The 21,572-nt window shown below is 37.4% G+C and overlaps 1 protein-coding gene across 12 annotated transcripts in view; it reads left to right on the plus strand.

Annotated features, from left to right (window-relative positions):
- COP1 (COP1 E3 ubiquitin ligase) overlaps window positions 1-21,572 on the plus strand; it is a 218,880-nt gene that overhangs the window by 27,343 nt on the left and 169,965 nt on the right. For 6 of the 12 annotated variants that reach the window (XM_081493671.1, XM_081493678.1, XM_081493675.1 and 3 more), the window contains exons 3-5: window positions 6,179-6,276; window positions 13,313-13,377; window positions 14,064-14,183. The exons of 1 other annotated variant lie outside the window; for it this stretch is intronic. In XM_081493671.1, the coding sequence (XP_081349797.1) occupies window positions 6,179-6,276; window positions 13,313-13,377; window positions 14,064-14,183 (283 nt within the window). Of the gene's footprint in view, window positions 1-6,178; window positions 6,277-13,312; window positions 13,390-14,063; window positions 14,184-21,572 lie in introns of all 12 variants that reach the window. 5 more of the 12 variants (XM_081493670.1, XM_081493677.1, XM_081493674.1 and 2 more) reach the window with 1 other exon arrangement.

The following is a 21,572-nucleotide window of genomic DNA, read 5'->3' on the forward strand; positions in this document are numbered from 1 at the left end:
GTGATAGGGCTTCTCAGGCAACGCTAGTGGTAAAGAGCCTGCCTGCCAGTGCAGGAGATATCAGTCACAGGTTCAGTCTCTGGGTTGGGAAGATTCCCGGGAGGAGAGCATGGCTACCCACTCCAGTATTCTTGCCTGGACAATCCCCATGGTCAGAGAAGCCCAGCGCCTACAGTCCATAGGGTTGCAAAGAGTCGAACATGACTGAAGCAGCTTAGCATGCATGCTTGTGATAAGAAATACTGAAACTTTCTTGGAGTATTTTATATGACCCGGAAGGCAATAAAAGTATGTCTCTTTTTTGTTTATATCTGTTTTTTCATGTATTCAACATTTATTGAGTTCCAACTCTTCAGTGGGATATTAGGCTAGATATTGAGGGTAGAGAGATAAATGAAACAAATCTCTGCTTTTAATTAGCAAATAGAAGAGCTGCTCTGAGACATATACACAGATTAAGTACAGAATAAGACAGTTACTTTTTCTCAAACTAGAGAGGATCTACCTGAGGTGGTAGTGAGGTAGTAGATGTTATAGAATAAATTTGATGCATCTTGTTATCACTGCACTTTTGTATAGTGGGATGTAATTTGATACATTTAAATTTTACAGTATAGATGGGTATTATCAAGTACAGTGCAGAAAACTCATTTGAGCTTCTGTTTCTGGTTGTGTCCTAGACTTCTTTTTTCCTTATGGGAGAGGATGGTATGGTAATAAGCTTAATGACAAGAGATATGATTTGGGGGTTGAAGAAACGAGAGGGGAATATTCTACTTGATTCAGGAATAATTTGTATATCGACAAACTCTCTGTCTTAACAATGTAATTTATTCTCATCATTTTATTTGCTCATTTTCTAACTAGCATTTCTTTTCAAAAGCTGTTTGCTATAACCCCAAATGTCCTTCTGCTTATCTGTCAGCCCCTGTCTCCCACCTTTCATAACCTCAGATTCTCTCCTTCATGACTTACTTTATTTGAACATGTAGGTGTCTTTTATTTCCTCATGGTCACACAGAGTGGCTTGCAGGATCTTAGTTCCCCAACCAGGGATCTAACCTGGGACACAGCAATAAAATGCAGAGTTCTTATCACTGGACCTCCAGGGAATTCCCTGCGGTTTTGTTATTTTTTTTGTAAGGATTAAGTCTTGTCATGTGGGCAAGTATTCTGGTAATATTAATTCATTTCCTTTTCTCCTAAGCAAACTATAAATGTTTCCATGTTGGAACTTTTAATCTGTTGTATTTGCACATCTTCTTTATGCTTTTCCCTTGCAAAAAAATAAAAACAATTTAACATTAAAATGAAAAAAAATACTATTTCTTTCACTGAAATTTCCATATAGGAAATTTTTTCTCCTATATGGAATCTATCCTGTGGTAATATGGTATTCCTAGCCTGGTCATAGTTGCAGGGGCTGATGACACTGTTTCTGGAACACTGTGCAAGTCATTTGTTCAGTATGTGAGTACCTATTATATGCCAGATGTTTAATCTCTAGGTCCCTGTGCTGTGCCAAAGACCACTGTTACACTGATTCTCTCTCATGTCCTCCTTTTTTGCTTGTCTTTCAGTAACAAATGTGAGATGAGAAAGTAGAGAATAACTAGAACAGAGCAACCTGATAGTTGTAGGTTTTTGTTTTGATAAGGTGGAAGAAAGTAGGCAGATACAAAAATCTCCTTCAGTTTATGAAGGTGATGTAAATTTATAGTAATTTGGACTCAGAATAAAACAAGTACTATTGGTGGATAACCAACAGGGACCTACCATGTAGCAGAAGGAACTCTGCTCAATATTATATAACAACCTACATGGGAAAAGAATTTGAAAAAAAGTAGATACATATATATGTGTAATTGAATTACTTTGTTGTTCACCTGAAACTAACACAACAGTGTTAATCAACTATACTCCAATGTAAAATAAAATGTTAAAAAAAGAGATATTATCTTTTTCGGGAATCATATTTATACATAAATCACTCTAATAAAATTTTAGAAGTAACTTTTTTCCCCTGATTATTAGGAGCAGTACCTGTTTACTATAGAAACTTGTAGACACTGCCAAAGAAAAAGTTTCCCATAATTATATGACCCAGAGACACATACTGTTAACATTATGGTGAATGTCTTTTTTGATTTATTTTAAATGTACACATTTAAATGCACACAGTTTTGGTGTGGAGTCTTTAGGGTTTTTTTTTTTTTACAGAGTATTATGTTATCTGCATACAATGACAATTTTATCTCTTCCTTTACTTTTACCTTTTATTTCTTTTTCTTGTCTGATTGCTGTGACTAAAACTATTAGAACTAACAAATGAATTCAAAGTAGCAGGGCAGAAGATCAGTATGCAGGAATCTGTTGTGTTTCTTTACACTAACAATGAAATGTCAGAAAGAGAAAGTAAAAACAAGACAATCCCATTTAAAATCGCATTAAAGAAATTAAAATACCTAGGAATGCTGCTGCTGCTGCTGCTAAGTTGCTTCAGTCATGTCTGACTCTGTGTGACCCCATAGATGGCAGCCCTCCAGGCTCCCCCGTCCCTGGGATTCTCCAGGCAAGAACACTGGAATTGGTTGCCATTTCCTTCTCCAATGCATGAAAGTGAGAAGTGAAAGTGAAGACGCTCAGTCGTGTCCGACTCTTAGCGACCCCATGGACCGCAGCCTAACAGACTCCTCTGTCCGTGGGATTTTCCAGGCAAGAGTACTGGAGTGGGTTGCCAGAATAAACTTAACCAAACTGCAGTCCATGGGGTCGCAAAGAGTCAGACACAACTGAGTGACTGAACGACAACAACAAAGGATAATGAAAGATTTGTATGCTGAGAATGATAAAACACTGATAAAGGAAAGATGCTACAAAGAAGTGGAAAGATATTCCGTTCTTTTGGATTGGAAGAATTCATACTGTTAAAATGGCCACACTGCCCAAAGCAATCTACATATTTAATGTGATCCCTATCAAATTATCCATGGCATTTTTCACAGAGCTAGGACAAATAATCCTAAAATTTATATGAAACCACAAAAGACCTAGACTTGCCAAAGCAATTCTGAGGAAAAATAGCAAAGCTGGAAGCGTAGCCCTCCCAGACTTTGGACATTACTACAAAGTTACAATAATCGAAACAGCATGGTGTTGACATAAAAAAAAGATGTATGGATCAGTGGAACAGCATAGAGAGCCCAGAAATAAACCCACATGTATATGGTCAATTAATCCCAACAAAGGAAGCAAGAATATACAATGGAGAAAAGACAGTCTCTTCAGCAGGTGGTATTGGGAAAGCTGGACAGCTGCATGTCGGAGAAGACAATGGTACCCCACTCCAGTACTCTTGCCTGGACAATCCCATGGACAGAGGAGCCTGGTAGGCTGTAGTCCATGGGGTCGTGAAGAGTCAGACATGGTTGAAGTGACTTAGCAGCAGCAGCAGCATGTAAATCTATGAAATTAGAACACTCCTTTATACCATACACCAAAATAAACTCAAAATGACTTAGAGACTTAAATATAAGACATGATATCATAAAAGTTGTAGAGGAGAGCATAGGCAAACATTCTTTGACATAAGTTACACTAATGTTATCTTAGTTCAGTCTACCAAGGCAAAAGATAAAAAATAAAAGCAAACATAAATAGATGGGACCTAATCAAACTTACATGCTTTTGCACAGCAAAGGAAACCATAAACAAAGTGAAAAAACAGCATACAGACTGGGAGAAAATATTTGCAAATGATGTGACCGACAAAGGCTTAACTTCCAAAATAAACAGGCAGGTCATGATCTCAGTGTCAAAAAAAAACCGAAAAAAACAGCCCAATTAAAAAATGGGCAGAATACCTGAATAAACATTTCTCCAAAAAAGACATATAGAGGGCCATCAATTGGATGATAAAATACTCCATATTGCTAATTAGTAGAGAAATGCAAATCGGAACTACAGTGAAGTATCAGTATTATCTCACATTGGTCAGAATGGCCATCATCAAAAAGTCTACAAATAAGTAATTGCTGGAGAGGGTGTGGAGAAAAAGGAACCCTCCTACACTGTTGGTAGAAAGAAAAATGGGTGCAGCCACTGTGGAAAACAGTCTGTGGAGATTGCTGAAAACACTAGAAACAGAGTTACTATATGATCCTACAATCATACTCCTAGGCACATATCCTAAGAAAATGCTACTTTAAAAAGATACATACACTCTAATGTGCATAGCACCAGTATTTACAGTAGTTAAGACAGGGAAGCACCTGAAATATCCATCAACCAATGATAAGGGGATAAAGAAGATGTGGTATGGATTCAGTGGAATATTACTCAGCCATTAAAAGTAAAACATTGGCATTTTAGCAACATGGGTGGACCTAGAGATCATCATACTAAGTGAAGTAAGTCAGGCAGAGAAAGACAAATATCACTTGTAAGTGGAACCAAAAAAAGAATAACACAACTCGGCTTATTTATAAGATGGAAACAGACTGACAGACATGAAAACAATTTATGGTTACCAAAAGGGAAAAGGAATGGGAGGGATGAATTGAGTGTGGGATTAATAGATATACAGCGTTGTACATAAAATAAACAAGGATTTAACCATTGTTTAGTTCACAGAACTATATTCAGTACCTTGTAATAACTTGAATCTGAAGCTGCTCGTGTGAAACTAACAAAATACTGTAAATCAACTACAATTTAATGAAATTAAAAAATTTAAAGAAATGTACACATACAGAATTTTTTAAAACAGAAATGGAATTGTATCCACTGTGTTAAAGATTATTTTTATTCAGTAACATAGTGAAAGTGAAAATCGCTCAGCCGTGTTCGACTCTTTGTGACCCCATGGACTATACAGTCCATGGAATTCTCCAGGCCAGAATACTGGAGTGGGTAGCATTCCCTTCTCCAGGGGATCTTTCTAACCCAGGGATCGAACCCAGATCTCCCACATTGCAGGCGGATTCTTTACCAGCTGAGCCACAAGGGAAGCCCAAGAATACTGAAGTGAGTAGCCTATCCTTTTCCAGTGGATCTTCCTGACCCAGGAGTCGATCCGGGGTCTCCTGCATTGTAGGTGGATTCTTTACCAACTGAGCTATCAGGGAAGCCCTAGTAATGTAATGATTATTTTTGTAATGTCAATTTGATATTTCTTTGCTATTTAGTTGAATGACATTTTGTTTTTATTGTAAGGCAATATACAATTGTAAAAAGCCAAACATTACAGAAATAAATAATCTGAGAAGGGAAAAATTTATCACAGTCTTATTTCTCTAGCTATGCCTGTAGTAGTTATTATTTTTCATGGCTTATAATTACATATTACAATATGATTTTTGTTGCCTCTGCACATTGGATTGATGTTTACAAATTTATGTAGTCAATTTCCTAATGTTTTGGTTGCTTCTAATTTATTTTGCTGTTTACAAATAACTTTGAATTGAACATTTTTCAACTTATATATATTTGCTTATTTCCTAAAGATAAATTCCAGGAAGTAATATCACTGCATCAAAGAGGTTACACAGCCTTAAGAATTTTCCATACAATTTGTCTTCTAGAAAGTTATGTTAGTTAAATTTCCTGCAACAGCATTTGAAATTATTCATTTGTACATGTACTCCTAACTCTGATAGCCTTTTGTTTATTTTATTCTGATTGGTAAAAGGCAGTATGTAATTTTAAATCAGTTTATCATCCTAGTGAAGGTGGTGTTTCCCATGCTTATTGACTAATTTTTGGTTTGTTGATTTTTCTGTTCTTCTCTTGTTTTCTTTTTATTTGAATTAGCTCTTCTTGTATTAAGGATATCAGCACTCCAAGAACACAGTCTGTTTGCTTAACTAAATTGTAGGCTTTTGTTTTTCTTGCTATTGTTATGTACCATTTAAATTGCATAAACTTACCTTTTAAATTTTATATCCAGTAGGCTTGTTACTTGAGTTTGTTTTTAAATAACTTTCGTATACTATTATCTAATAAATGTCCTATGTACTTTTTTTATGATCTAAAAGTATAAGCTGAAATAAACTTGATAATTGCTAGATTACTTACGTTGAAAATGAGGAATAGAAAACTAATAGGCATTATTTTGTGACCAGTTTACTAATTAGTAACTGATTTAATGAAGCCTATTTTATTTTTTCTTTGTTAATAGCTACAAGTGTATTCATCAGAGTTTGGAGGATAATAATAGATGTCCCAAGTGTAACTATGTTGTGGATAATATTGACCATCTGTATCCTAATTTCTTGGGTGAGTCTTTGGAATGATTTTTAATTTTTAAAAATATTCAGTCCCCAAAAGGTTGTGCCAGCACTAATTTATTTAGAGAACATAACTTAGAGGTAAGCATATCTCTCTGTCCTAGTCACCAGAGTGCTTTCCCCAGTCTTGCTTGGATTGTGACGTTGATTCTGTACTATATGTACCATATATCATATTATATCTGTTTCATTAAAAAAAAATTGACTGGTACAATTCTTAAGTTCTTACATTGATAGCTAGGTAGAATGTGAGGCTGTAGGAGAATACTAGAGTTCCAGAACCCTGTCTCTCTGTATCTTGTTGTCCATTCTTGTTTCTGTTTTGGGGCAGAAGCAGTGGAGGGAAAGGTTAATGGAGAATGGGAAGAGGGTAAAAAGTTGGGTATGAGGACTCCTGGATGAGGGAACAAGAGTCTATGACCTGGGGAGGCAATTGAAAAGTAAAACTGGGGAAAGGAAGACATGAAGATGGAACTAATTGTAAGGGAGGAATGGTGACTGGAGAAGACAGATACAAACAGGGAACTCTTAAGGTAAATGGTAAGTAGTTGGGAATAATACCTAGTCAGAGACCAGTTATGAAAAATCTACAAATTCTACATGTTGAAAAACCTGAGGTAGTGTGGAAAGTCTTCAGTTTGAGTTTTTGTGAATGAAAATTAATTTTCAGGTATGGATAGGCAGGAAGTAGGGCACTATTGGTTATGTACATCAGAAAGGATAATTCTTCTTTCTAAAGCATAACATACTTGGAGGTAAGGATATATAGAGTCTGACCTCCCTGTGCTTCAGTTGCAGTTTGATTTGTTTGGTGTTTTATAATATTAAGTCATGACATGGAACCCGTTTAGTCTTGGCTTTGCTTTTTTTATCTCTATTCTAGAATTCCTTTGACTTCAACCCTTTCTTCTCTTTCATTCTTCACTGCATTCCAATATCTTTTCATAAAGGAAAATAAATCATTGGATGATTGCATAGCAGAAAGGAACCCTGAAGAAAATATTTTGAGGATTTTCTGTTGAAATACAAAGTTCTTCTAGGTAGATAAAGTCTTATGACAAACTAGGAGAATGAACTTAGGAAAAGAAGAAATACTGATTGATATGATGCTCTATGGGACTGGACTTCATGAGCTGAGTCAGGGAAACCGAAGTCCTGCAAAGAAGAAGCCTTTGTCCTTGAACTCACAGACATGGATTGATGCTACTTTATGAGTTTTAGAATCACTTTTTTTTGAGTTCTTATAACTTTAGAAAACTACTCCTTCTTTTGGAATGGTTAAATACAGCAAGGAAATCAATGGTCTTAAGATTTTGGTATTTACCAAAAATTTCAGGCAGTATTCCTTAATGAGATCATAAGTTAGAAATTCTGTTATGTAAATTTCTAAATACAGTGAGAATACCATACAGAAGGAATGTGAAAATATTAACACTAAGGTGTAATTTCATAGTTTATATATTCTCAAATGTATACATTCAGTGAATAATGAAGTCATAATTACGGATTTCCTTAGCTAGACATTATCTTCATTATGATATAGTTTTTAATCTTCTCTTTATATAGGTAAAGAATTTTGGTTTTAGGTAATTTAAGCGTTAAGTATTTTACGCCCAGATTTGAAGTCTTAGTTATAATGCAGCTTCCAGTATGAGTATTTATGTCAGCCATAGAAATAACATTTCATCCTGATATATTTATTCTATTTCACTGCCTGTCACCCTTTCCAATCTTTACCTTTGTACAATGATAGTCAAATCCTTAGGTTCCTGTGCACTCAGGAAGCTACTGAGATCTGTTTCTGAAAGTGGTATATCAATTGTTTTTTTCTATATTGAAAAAAACCAATTTATTCTCATTGATTTAGTTTGAGATTACATGATTTGTATAATGCCTGTAGTTCTTCGCTGGACTAGAAAGATGTGGGGCCTTCTAAAAGTGATATCAGATTTCCTCTTGAGCATCGTAAAATAAGTAAATTATATGATTCTGAAGTATTCTAATATTTTTATTGATAGGTTAGGATCCTTCACTCTTAATGCTTTACGTTTACTTGAGTCATGGCTAGAGGGCTGGGCTATGCATTTTCGAAAAGATCTTCAAACCTTTTTGCTTGGATGACACATAAAAATTCTGAAAAATGATGTACTTCCCACATTGATGCCATATTTAAATTAGCATCCAAAGTTTTCTTTGTAAGTTTTAGTGCTTGTAAAGAATATAGTTTAAAAAGTATTATAAATGTGGTTATTTAAAATGTATCTAGTGGAAACTGAATAGTATAATGATTTGACTTATCATTGTTTCAAAAATAAAAGACTTTTCATTAACAATGAGGAATTTTGTATTTTGTCCCTTTGAACTTCTGCTTAAATTGTAAATTGTCCACATAATTTTGTCATTATGTATTTTTGGGACTTCCCTGGCAGTTCCCTGGTTAAGACTCCATGCTTCCAGTGCAGGGGGCACAGGTTCAATCATTGGTTGGGAAATTAGGATCCCACATGCTGCACAGTATGGCCAAAAAAAAAAAAAAAATACACAAACACACATGCTTGAAATTCTTACTGATTTATCTGTCATACTTTTCTGTAACAAAAAAGAGAAATTACAGACTTTGAAGTTCCTTTTGAACTTCTGAATGTGTTTTTTCTGATTTGTTATTATTCGAAATGCATTTTATCAAATATATACAAATTTTATAAAGTATTAGACATAAAAATTTATTGAAAATAGCTGCTTAATATGTGATGGTGTTCTTCTCAATTAGTTCCATTGCCACTGATAGTTATTACTAGGACAGGAATTCAGTTTCATTTATTTTATTTTTTTTAATTTATTTAGGATCACAGTTTTTTAAAAAAAATTGAGATATAATTGACATATAACATTGTGTAAGTTTAAGACTTTTCCTTTTTATTTTGAAAAGGGTAAATCATGGGAAACTCTGCTTACATAAATACTTTGATGGGGATTGAAGGAACTTTGTTCCAGCAGTGTCACTTATTTCTTTGACCTCCTTCTGAATTACATGCTTCAAAAAAAAAGCGCTTATTTAGTAAAAAAAAAAAAATTTTTTTTTTTTTTTTTTTTACTGCTGTAATCATTAACAAGTCCACTTCTTTCTTCAGTTTTAATGAGAGCAAAGAATTGGAAGTCATACACTCCAAACACAAGCGGGTTTGGTTTTCTGGTCTTTAGACTCATGTATTTTTTGGTCGAGACAGGTATTTTGATTTTTTCCTTTCATGCCCTAAGCCCTACACTACAGTTCCTCCTTTTTCTTCTTCCTCTGCCTTTCTTCTCTCCTTCCCCCTTCCTCCAAAAGGGGCACAACTCTCACTTTTTGCCTTTCTATCCTCTTTGCTCTTCAGTTCAGTTCAGTCGCTCAGTTGTGTCCTGGCTCTTTGTGACCCTGTGGACTGTAGTATGCCACGTTTCCCTGTCCATCACCAGCTCCTGGAGCTTGCTCAAACTCATGTCCATTGAGTCGGTGATGCCATCCAACCGTCTCATCCTCTGTCATCCCCTTCTCCTCCTGCCTTCAATCTTTCCCAGCATCAGGGGCTTTTCAGTGAGTCAGTTCTTTGCATCAGGTGGCCAAAGTATTGGAGCTTCAGCTTCAGCATTAGTCCTTCCAATGAATATTCAGGACTGATTTCCTTTAGGATGGACTGGTTGGATTTCCTTGCAGTCCAAGGGACTCTCAAGAGTCTTCTCCAACACCACAGTTCAAAAGCATCAATTCTTTGACACTCAGCCTTCTTTATGGTCCAGTTCTCACATCCATCCATGACTACTGGAAAAACCATAGCTTTGACTAGATGGATCTTTGTTGGCAAAGTAATGTCTGTGCTTTTTAATATGCTGTCTAGGTTGGTCATAGCTTTTCTTCCAAGGAGCAAGCGTCTTTTAATTTCATGGCTGCGGTCACCATCTGCAGTGATTTTGGAGCCCAGGAAAATAAAGTCTGTCACTGTTTCCATTGTTTCCCCATCTATTTGCCATGAGGTGATGGGGCCAGATGCCGTGGTCTTCGTTTTTTGAATGTTGAGTTTTAAGCCAGCTTTTTCACTCTCCTCTTTCACTTTCATCAAGAGGCTTCTTCCTCTCACATGTAGGGAGTTCTGGGGACCCTTCCCCTTACCAGGCTGCTCTTTGTCCCAGTGTGTTCAGGAATGGGGACCTGTTAGGTCCCCTTTTTAGCCTGAAGCTGTTCAGGCCGCCAGCGAGGACTGGGAAGCAGTGTTGAAGCTCGTGACTGAGAACGTAAAATTACAGGGTGGGGCTGTGGGCAAGTGAGTCTGGAGATTGCGGAAATTGGGTTCTCTTTCTCCTGTTGCTGGAAGGCTCATGCAGGGCGAGGGGGTGTGTCTCCTCCAACCTCTGTAGTTGCTCTCCTGCACTCCTACTAGGGCTTACTCTAGCTCTCCTTGTCCTTCCGTGATTCATGATCTACCTCCAGCTACCTCCCTGCCCCTACCACCACCCCCACCCCAGCAATCTGTTTTCTAGTGTTCTCTGTGGATAAAATTTGTAAATTGAATGGTCTTACCTCCCTAATGAATGACCTTCTTACTCTTTAATGTAAAAGACAAAATGCATGCAAAATTTAAAATCTCTGCTTTAAAAAAAGTCACCAACACATATAATGTCTTTACTACTGCCAAGTACTTTTCCACGCACTTTATACATTCTCAGTCCTATGACATAGGTAGTTGTTGTCATCTGCATTCTTCCCATGGGGAAACTAAGGCACAGAGAAGGCAAGTAACTTGTGTAAAGTTCCAACAGCCCCAGTAAATGGTGGAATTGGGATTTGGCCCTAAGTATGGGATTTGCTCCTGACTTGAGTTGTGCTTTTACTTTGCTATCTTGCCTCTAAAATGACAGTTGCTAGAATGAAATCTTTAGCAGTAGAAAGGTATTTTGTTTGTTTGTTTTTTTGGCTGTGCTGTCCTTGTTGTGGAGTGTGGGCTCTTCATTGCAACATGTAGTCTTTGCTGGTTGTGGCATGCGGGCTCAATTTCCCCATAGCATGTGGGAACTTAGCTCGCCGACCAAGGATCAAACCTGTGTCCCTTGCATTGCACGGTGGACTCTTAACCACTGGACCACCAGGGAGGTCTGAGAAAGGCATTATTTGTTCTTAGTACTATGGTTATTACAAGGATCCAGAGAATTACAGTTATGGGTTTGGAACATTCATGGCCAGTGTTAAATGAGATTTCTTGAGATTTTACCCCCTCTACACCCTCCCACCCCCACCCCACCCCGTTTTGGGGGCACACCATGTGGCTTGTTGGACGTTGGTTCCCTGACTAGGGATTGAGTGCAGACCCATGGCAGTGGGTCCTAACCACTGGATCACCAGGGAGTTTCTCACACACCCTTATTTGAATTCTTTTCCACTTCTTTTCCTGTTTAGTGAGTCTCTGTGTGCTTGTTATGGCCCAGTTCTAATGTCACCTTCCGTGTGGAGTCTACTCGTTAACGTTTTAATAGCTCCTTGTCCTGTGTTCTTTTAAAGTCCATTTCAGTGATGGTACTGATTATCATATGATAACTGAGGCATTGTATGTGTTTGTCTGCTTACTCCTAGTTGCTTGCGTCTTTAAGTCTTACTTAGGCTGAGTCTTATCTTTAAACCTTGGTTTCTAGCGTGGCCCTGGTATCTCTCTGATTTTTTAGAAAATATTTGTAGTAAATTATGGTATAGTGGGAAGTATTAGATAGGTTTATATCCTAGCTTTGTCTTGTATTATATGTCACCGTGCGTAACTTTCTTGTACTCTTTCTAGTATTTCCTCATCTCTAAAATGCAAAGAATAACCCATAGGATAACACGTCTGTAAATTAAAGACTAGTACGTTAAACTAGCTTAGTGCTAGTTGCTCTTTTATCAGTTTTTTTTTTTTAATCGGTTGTTAAAGATGAAAAATCTATTAAAAGGGCTGGAACATTAAGGGAAATGTATTGATTTACACAGAAAGAATTTCTAGATTGAGTTAATTTGATATCTCAGTGATATGATCAAGTTCTTTCTGTCTTTCTGGCCTTCCTTCCCCAGCAGATGTGTTGGTCCTTTGGCTAGCTCCTCAAGAGAGATGCAGGGTGGCTCTAAGTGATTCCAGGTACCATCCCTAAATGAAGGCAGTTTGACAAAGAACTCGTTCAGTCCTTCTCTTCTGAAAGACAGCATACCCTTTATTGGGCAAAACTAGGTCTCAGTAGTTAACCATTTTGTCAGTCACTGTCAAGAGGATATGACTAGATTGATTTAGGTTAAGTCAAGCATCATTCCCTAGGGCCAGGGAGGGATCTAGCATCTCTGAAAGTATATGACAGTTGGCATTCTGAAATTTGGGAAAAAATAATATTCTTATTTTTATTTATTTATTATTTTTATTTATTTGTTTTAATTTTTTGACCACACTGAGCACTAGGTGGAATCTTGGTTCCCTGACCAGGGATCAAGCTGGCGCCCCCTGCAGCGGAAGTGCGGAGTTTTAACCACTGGAGGGCCAGGGAAAGCCCCTCATGTTCTTATTTTTTTAAAAAGGGTTAGAATGGCTTTTGGATAGGTAACCGACTGTGTTTGCCATGATATTTATAGAAAAGTCACAAACAAAAAGAACAACAAATGAAAACCTTTAGTGCCTCCCTCATAGAATCTGCCAGTTGCCCTGTAGAGTGTGCAACGGTCTCTTACAGTCAAGAACAACTGCCTGTTTCCAAATGCTGATAGTGTCATCACTGACACATGTAAGAGAAAGTACATATTCTGAAGAATTTTCCTTCTGCAGTAATAGTAATGGTAATAATAGTGGTAGTTGTAGTAGTAGTAGCTGTGGCAAAACTGTTTCTAATTTGAAAAAAAAAACCAAGCATATTCTGCTTAGCATTTTTTTTTTTCTGAGGTTTGAGACTTTTTAAAGTTAAATAGAATCCATTTAAATAGAACAGTTAGATCATTTAATAAAAATACAGATTACATGTGCTTTTTGTTTTGTTTTTGTTTTCAGTGAATGAGCTCATTCTCAAACAGAAGCAAAGATTTGAGGAAAAGAGGTTCAAATTGGACCACTCAGTGAGTAGCACCGTATGTTTCAACTCTTTTATTACTATTTTTAATAAATTTCATTTTGCTGTGTTATTGGTTTAATATTAACTGGGTATTCAAGCTTAGCATATTACTGATTTTTCTTAAAGGAGATAGATCTAGGATTATTCTATTCAATAAACAGCTTTCTTTTATCTGAATTGTCTAAAATTTACTCTTTTGAAAGGTCTGGTGGGGTAATACTGAGTCAGCTGGCTTGTAACACATCGCATTTAAAGAATTATATGGCAAGATGAAACTATGGGTGGTCATTTGAAAAAAAGAAAACTGTTAAAAGACTCTCAATTTAAGAGGATTAACCCCAGATTACTGAAGCAAGTGAACTTAAATTATTACCTTACCAAATACAAAGTGGAAAATATGGTTAGACAAGTAATTAAAATCTAGGCACTTGTTTTGAAGGGAATTACACCTTTAGAGAAGCTGACTTGACATATCTTGAATGTGCCTTTCATATAATTTAAATTTATTTAAGGGAGAAATAGTGATTAAATTATAATTAGAAGGCATTGGGGAGCCACTAATTGGGAAGGAATAGGTTGGAACATTATAGTTTATTTTTGATATGTAATAAACATATTAGAAAGTAGCAAGCATATGTTTTTGACTCTCTAAAACAGTTTTGTTAAGTTGGGTTTCTTCTTTGTTTTTAGAATGGCCACAGGTGGCAAATATTTCAGGATTTGTTGGGAACTGACCAAGATAATCTTGATTTGGCCAATGTCAACCTCATGCTGGAGTTACTAGTGCAGAAGAAGAAACAACTGGAAGCAGTAAGTGGCCCCTGAACTTTAAAACATTTTATTTTAAAAAGATATAGAAATATTTAAAAATAACAGGGTAGTATTACTCAGTCAATCCAGTTTTATTCAGAAAGAGTCATTTGCAAGCTACCACTTATAACATTTCCCTTTTTCAATTCAAAGAAAGAATTCCTTATAATACAACTTACTTGCAGTGTCCAGTTTTTATTAACAAAAGCTGAGTGTTCAGATCATGAGAAAGTATAGCTTCATTTTAATAGGGAACAATTATTATTGATCTTTTTTCTTCTAATGAATCTTCCCCTTTTCACATGTGGGATTTGGAGGAGAAAATAAGGTTTATTTTTATTTACATAAAATCCTTCCAGCAGGTGTCGATTAGCAGTAGCAGTAGTCGATAGCTTAACTTAGGGCATTTAGAAAAATGAGAACTGGAACAAAATTATGTCCTGTTTTCATGTAATGGAATCTAAATAAGTGAAAAGTTACATTTATTTCAGGTAAATAAATGTAAAACATATAAAATGAGAATTTGCATGTATTAGTTAGGAATTGAGTATGCTCCATTTTAATAAAGACTGTATATGTTAGTGTAAGCAGATACCCACCCTGAACTACCTTGAACAAAAAGGGAATATAAATTGACAGAATAAGGGAGTGAGACGCTCACACACATAAAAAAGAAGAGCTTAACAAGCAAGTGTTAGGAACATTGGAACCATCACTTCTTTGGTGACTATAAGGAATGAAATCAGGCATTTGAATGTTGTCAGGAGAGTTTCTGTTTTACTTCTCATGACTGTTTCTTTGGGACAGGTTTGATTTTCTTTTATTGGATTTTTATCCCATGGCAGATAATGTGGTCACCTGTACTTGTGAATTTATGTTTTTTGATAGAAGAAAAAGAGCCTCTGACCTTGATTTTTAAGAGAAAAAAAAAAGAAATTCTGTGGATTGATTCTGATGAATGTAGCTTAGATCTGGATGAAACTGAGTAGAATGGGCTCTCTTAGTGGGAGAAGGGAGTGGCTGAGGTTGAGCTGACTAAAAGGAGGCTCCCTGTTGTGTCTTTTTTTCATGGTGGGAATTTCTCCTGTGTTTTTTTTGGGGAGGAGAGTGGGATGGCTTTATCTTTTATTTGCTTTTCTTTCTTTCAGATTTGTTGAGATGTAACTGGCATATCCCTGCTTAGTTGTTCAGTTGTGTCTGATTCTTTGGGACCCCATGGACTGTAGTCTGTCAGGCTCCTTTGCCCATGGGATTTTATAGGCGAGAAATACCAGAGTGGGTTGCCATTCCCTTCTTCTGGGGATCTTCCCAACCCAGAGGTCGAACCCGTGTCTCTTGTGTCTCCTGCATTGGCAGGAGGATTCTTTACCACTGGTGCCACCTGGAAAGCCAAAATTGATGTATAACACTGCATAAGTTTAAGGTGTATAGCATAATGACTTGACACGCATATATTGTAAAATGATTATCACAATAAATTTAGTTAACATCATGTCATATAGATAAAAGAAAAAAGAAGAAAAGTTTTTTTTTTTTTGTGATGAGAGCTTTTTTAGGATTTACTCGCTTAGCAACTTTCAGATATACCATCCACTAGTGTTAACTATAGTTATCTTGTTATACATTGTGTCCTCGTTACTTGTTTATCTTAAAATTCGAAGTTTGTGCTTTTTTGTTTGTTTTTACCCTTTTTATTTTTTTTAAATTATTTTTATTGGAGTGTAGTTGCTTTATAATGCTGTGTTCATTTCTGCTGTACAGCAAAATGAATCAGCTATACATATACATATACCCCCTCCCTTTTGGACTTCATTCCCATTCCGGTCACCATAGTGCATTAAGTAGAGTTGCCTGTGCTATACAGTATGTTCTCACAGTTATCTGTTTTATTTATTTAAACATTTTTAATATAATTTCACTTATCTACTTTTGGCTGTACTGGTCTTCACTGCTGCACAGGCTTTTCTCCAGTTGTGGGGAGTGGGGCCTACTCGCCAGTTGCAGTGAGAGGACTTCTCATTGCGGTGGCTTCTCATGGAGCACGGACTCAAGGGCACATGGACTTTAGAAGTCATGACTCCTGGACTCCAGAACACAGGCTCAGTAGTTGGGGCTCACAGGCCTAGTTGCTCTGCAGCATGTGGGATCCTCCTGGATCAGGGATCAAACCCATGTCTCCTGCATTGGCAGGTGGATTCCTTATCTCTAAGCCATCAGGGAAGTTCTAGCTATCTATTTTAAACATAGTATCAATAGTGTATATGTGTCAATTCCAGTCTGCCAATTTCTCCCCCTCTCCCTTCACCCTGCTGCTGCTGCTGCTAAGTCGCTTCAGTCGTGTCCGACTCTGTGCGACCCCATAGACGGCAGCCCACCAGGCTCCGCCATCCCTGGGGTTCTCCAGGCAAGAATACTGGAGTGGGTTGCCGTTTCCTTCTCCAGTGCATGAATGGGAAAAGTGAAAGTAAAGTCACTCAGTCGTGTCCGACTCTTAGCGACCCCATGGATTATAGCCTACCAGGCTCCTCTGTCCATGGGATTTTCCAGGCAAGAGTACTGGAGTGGGGTGCCATTGCCTTCTCCCTCCCTTCACCCTAGGTGCCCATATATTTGTTCCCACTTCTGTGTCTTTATTTCTGCTTTGCAAATAAGATCTTCTATACCATTTTTCCAGATTGCATGTATATGTTTTAATATTCGATATTTGCTTTTCTCTTTCTGACTTAAACTTTACTTTGTATGACATTCTAGCTCCACCCACTTCTCTACAAATGACTCTATTTTGTTCCTTTTTATGGCTGGGTAGTATTCCATTGTGTGTATTTATCACCTCTTCTTTATCCATTGCTCTGTTGGTGGACATTTAGGTTGTGGAAATTGTACTTTTTGACCTTTATTCAATTTCCCCTGTTCCCTGCTTTTGGTAACCACAAATATGATCTTTTTCTGTAAGCTTGGTGTTTTTTGTGTGTTCTTTTAAGATTCCATATGTATGTGAGATCATATGGTGCTTGTCTCTCTTTCTGACTTATTTCATTATACTGCTCATGAAGTCCATCCATGTTGTCACAAATGGCAGAATGCCCTTCCTTTTTGTGGCTGAATAGCATTTCATTATATGTATATGTACCACCCTTGTGGCTCAGCTGATAAAGAATCTGCCTGCAACGCAGGAGATCTGATTTTGATCCCTGGGTTGGGAAGATCCCCTAGAAAAGGGAAAGGCTACCCACTCCAGTATTCTGGCCTGAAGAATTCCATGGACTGTATAGTTCATGGGGTCTCAGAGAGTCCAACACGACTGAGCAACTTTCACTTTCACACCATGTCTTTATTCAGTCATGCGCTGATGGACACTTAGGTTACCAACATATCTTGGCAGTTATAAGTGATGCTGCATTGGACATGACAATGCAGGTGTTTCTCTGACATAGTGGTTTAATTTCCTTGGGATATATACCAGAAGTGGGATTGTTGGATCACATAATAGTTTTATTCTTAATTTTTTTGAGGAACCTCCATTCTGTTTTGCACAGTGGCTATACCAGTTTACTTTCCTACCAGCAGGGCACAAGGGTTCCTGTTTCTCCACATCCTCACCAGCATGTGTTCTTTCTTGTCCTTTTGACTGTGACCATTCTGACTAGTGTGAAGTGACGTCTTCTTGTGGTTTTGATTTATATTTCCCTAATGATTTGCGATGTTGAACACCTTTTCATATACCTGCTGATTATTTGAATATCTTCTTTGGAAAATGTCTTGCCCATTTAAAAATTGATTTATTTGGGCTTTTTTTTATTGCTACTGAATTATATTAATTTTTTATATACAGTATTTTATATATTAACTTATCAGATATATGATCTGTAAGTATTTTCACCCATTCTGTTGGTTGCCTTTTCATTTTGTTGATCATGTCTTTGGTTTGCAGAAGCTTGTAAATTTGATATAGTTGTACTTGTTTTTTATTTTGTTGCTTTTGCTTTAGGTGTCATATCTCAGAAATTGTTGCCAAAACTCTTCTGTGCTTTTTAACATAGTTTTCTATTAGCATCTCCTGTGTGCTAGATGCTGTGTTAAAGGTAGTGGAAAAAGACAGAATTCTGCTCTGTGTGTTGTGTTGAGGGGAACAGGGTACAATAGCTGAGGAGATAAACTAAATAAATTAATAAATGTTTTCACATAGTGGTAAATGATATAAAAATACTTTTTAGTGATAGACTGAACATATATAATTATCTTGCTCCCTTAATGTCATTAAAATGACAGTAAAGTGATTTTTAAAAGGCAAAAGAATGGGAGAAGAGACATACTTTTTTAAGCTATAAAGTAGATGGATGAAAAGGGATAGATTAGATCTGAGCAAACTGAGCCGGCAGTAGGGAACTGGTGGTAACCAACCCTATTTAGATTATGGAAAAAAGGCCTTCCTTGGATTTGGGAGCATAAGATACCTCATAGAGTAAAGGTTGAAAACAGGATAATTTTTTCAGAATCTGACTAAGAAGCAATTGGAATCTCTGATCCCTTCTTGTACAAGTCATAGCCATTGACCTTAAGAGAACACGGTGGTGGTAAAAGAGAGACTTTCTGTACTATCACACTACAGGCACATATAAGGGTGTGTGCGGGCTTCTGTACTGAAGATAGACAGGTTTACATACTGAATGTGAGAGCTGTTAATCTTATTCCCCATTTGACTTCACAATATTAATCTTTGCGTGCTTTTGTCTCTTAGAATTGAAGAAATACAGGTATCTTAGTTTTAGAACTCAGATCTTTTTGAAGAGGGAGGCAGTTCAGAAACAAAGGTATCATAGGTATTACAGCATTTTTACATTATTGTTTTCCTGTTTTACTTTGCATGCTAACAATCACAGAAAACTGACCAAACTGATCACATGGATCACAGCCTTGTCTAACTCGATGAAACTATGAGCCCTGCTGTGTAGGGCCACCTAAGACGGACAGGTCATGGTGGAGAGTTCTGACAAAATTTGGTCCCCTGCAGAAGGGAATGGCAAACCACTTCAGTATTATTGCCTTGAGAACCCCATGAACAATAGGAAAAGGCGAAAAGATATGATACTGAAAGATGAACTTCCCAGGTTGGTAGGTGCTCAGTATGCTACTGGAGAAGAGTGGAGAAATAGCTCCAGAAGGAATGAAGAGACGAAACCAAAGCAAAAACAACTCCCACCTGTGGATGTAACTGGTGATGGAAGTAAAGTCCAATGCTGTAAAAAACAATATTGCATAGGAACCTGGAATGTTAGGTCCATGAATCAAGGTAAAATGAAAGTGGTCAAACAGGAGATGGCAAGAGTGAACATTGACATTTTAGGAATCTGTGAACTAAAATGGACCGGAATGGGTGAATTTAATTCAGATAACCTTTATATCTACTACTGTGGACAAGAATCCCTTAGAAGAAATGGAGTAGCCCTCATAGTCAACAAAAGAGTCCAAAATGCAGTGCTTGGGTGCAGTCTCAAAAACGACAAAATGATCTCTATTTGTTACCAAGGCAAACTATTCAATAGCAAAGTAATCCAAGTCTATGTTCCAACCACTAATGCTGAAGAAGCTGAAGTTAAATGGTTCTGTGAAGACCTACATGACCTTCTAGAACTAACACCAAAAAAACATGTCCTTTTCATTATAGGGGACTGGAATGCAAAAGTAGAAAGTCAAAAGATACCTGGAGGAACAGGCAAGTTTGGCCTCGGTGTACAAGATGAAGCAGGGCAAAGGCTAACAGAATTTGCCAAGAGAACGCACTGGTCATAGCAGACACCCTCTTCCAATAACACAAGAGATGACTTTACACACAGACATCACCAGATGCTCAATACCAAAATCAGATTAATTATATTCTTTGCAGCCAAAATTGGAGAAGCTCTATACACTCAGCAAAAACTAGACCAGGAGCTGACTGTGGCTCAGATCATGAACTCCTTGTTGCCAATTCAAACTTAAATTGAAGAAAGTGGGAAAACCACTAGGCCATTCAGGTATGACCTAAATCAGATCCCTTATGATTATACAGTGGAAGTGACAAATAGATTCAAGGGATTAGATCTGATGGAGTGCCTGAAGAACTATGGATGGAGGTTCATGACATTGTGCAGGAGGTGGTGATCAAAACCATTCCCAAGAAAAATAAACGCAGAAAGGCAGACTTGTCTGAGGAGGCCTTACAAATAGCTGAGAAAAGAAGAGAAGCAAAAGGCAAAGGAGAAAAGGAAAGCTATACCCATCTGAATGCAGAGTTCCAAAGAACAGCAAGGAGAGATAAGAAAGCCTTTCTTAGTGATCAATGCAAAGAAATAGAGGAAAACAATAGAATGGGAAAGATTAGCAATCTCTTCAGGAAAATTAGAGATACCAAGGGAACATTTCTTGCAAAGATGGGCACAATAAAGGACAGAGACAGGATGGACCTAACAGAAGCAGAAGATATTAAGCAGAGGTGGGAAGAATACACAGAAGAACTGTACAAAAAGGATCTTAGTGACCCATATAACCACGATGGTGTGATCACTCACCTAGAGCCAGATATCCTGGAGTGTGAAGTCAAGTGGGCCTTAGGAAGCATCACTATGAACAAAGCTAGTGGAGGTGATGGAATTCCACTTGATCTATTTCAAATCCTAAAATATGATGCTGTGAAAGTGCTTCACTCAATATGCCAGCAAATTTGAAAAGCTCAACAGTGGCCCCAGGACTGGAAAAGGTCAGTTTTCATTCCACTCCCAAGGCAGTGCCAGAGAATGTTTGAACTACTGCACAGTTGCACTTATCTCACATGCCAGCAAATTAATGCTCAAAATTCTCCTAGCTAGGCTTCAACAGTACATGAACCGAGAGCTTCCAGATGTTCAGGCTGGATTTAGAAAAGGCAGAGAAACCACAGATCAAATTGCCAACATCTGTTGGATTATAGAAAAGCTAGAGAATTCCAAAAAGAACATCTACTACTTCTTTATTGACTACGCCAATTCCTTTGACTGTGTGGACCATGACAAACTGTGGAACATTCTTAAAGAGATGGGAATACCAGGCCACCTTACCTGCCTCCTAAGAAATCTGTATGCAGGTCAAGAAGCAACAATAGAACCGGACACGGAACAACAAACTGGTTCCAAATTGGGAAAGGCTGTATTTTGTCAAGGCTGTATTTCGTCACCCTGCTTATTTAACTTACATGCAGAGTACATCATGTGAAATGCCGGGCTGGATGAAGCACAAGCTGGAATCAAGATTGCCAGGAGAAATATCAATAACCTCAGATATGTAGATGATACCACTGTTATTGCAGAAAGTGAAGAGGAACTGAAGAGCCTCTTGATGAAAGTGAAAGAGGAGAGTGTAAAAGCTGGCTTAAAC

Source organism: Giraffa tippelskirchi, chromosome 5 (genome assembly GCF_054371585.1).
Source record: "Giraffa tippelskirchi isolate mGirTip1 chromosome 5, T2T-mGirTip1v1.2.pri, whole genome shotgun sequence".
Lineage (NCBI taxonomy): Eukaryota > Metazoa > Chordata > Mammalia > Artiodactyla > Giraffidae > Giraffa > Giraffa tippelskirchi.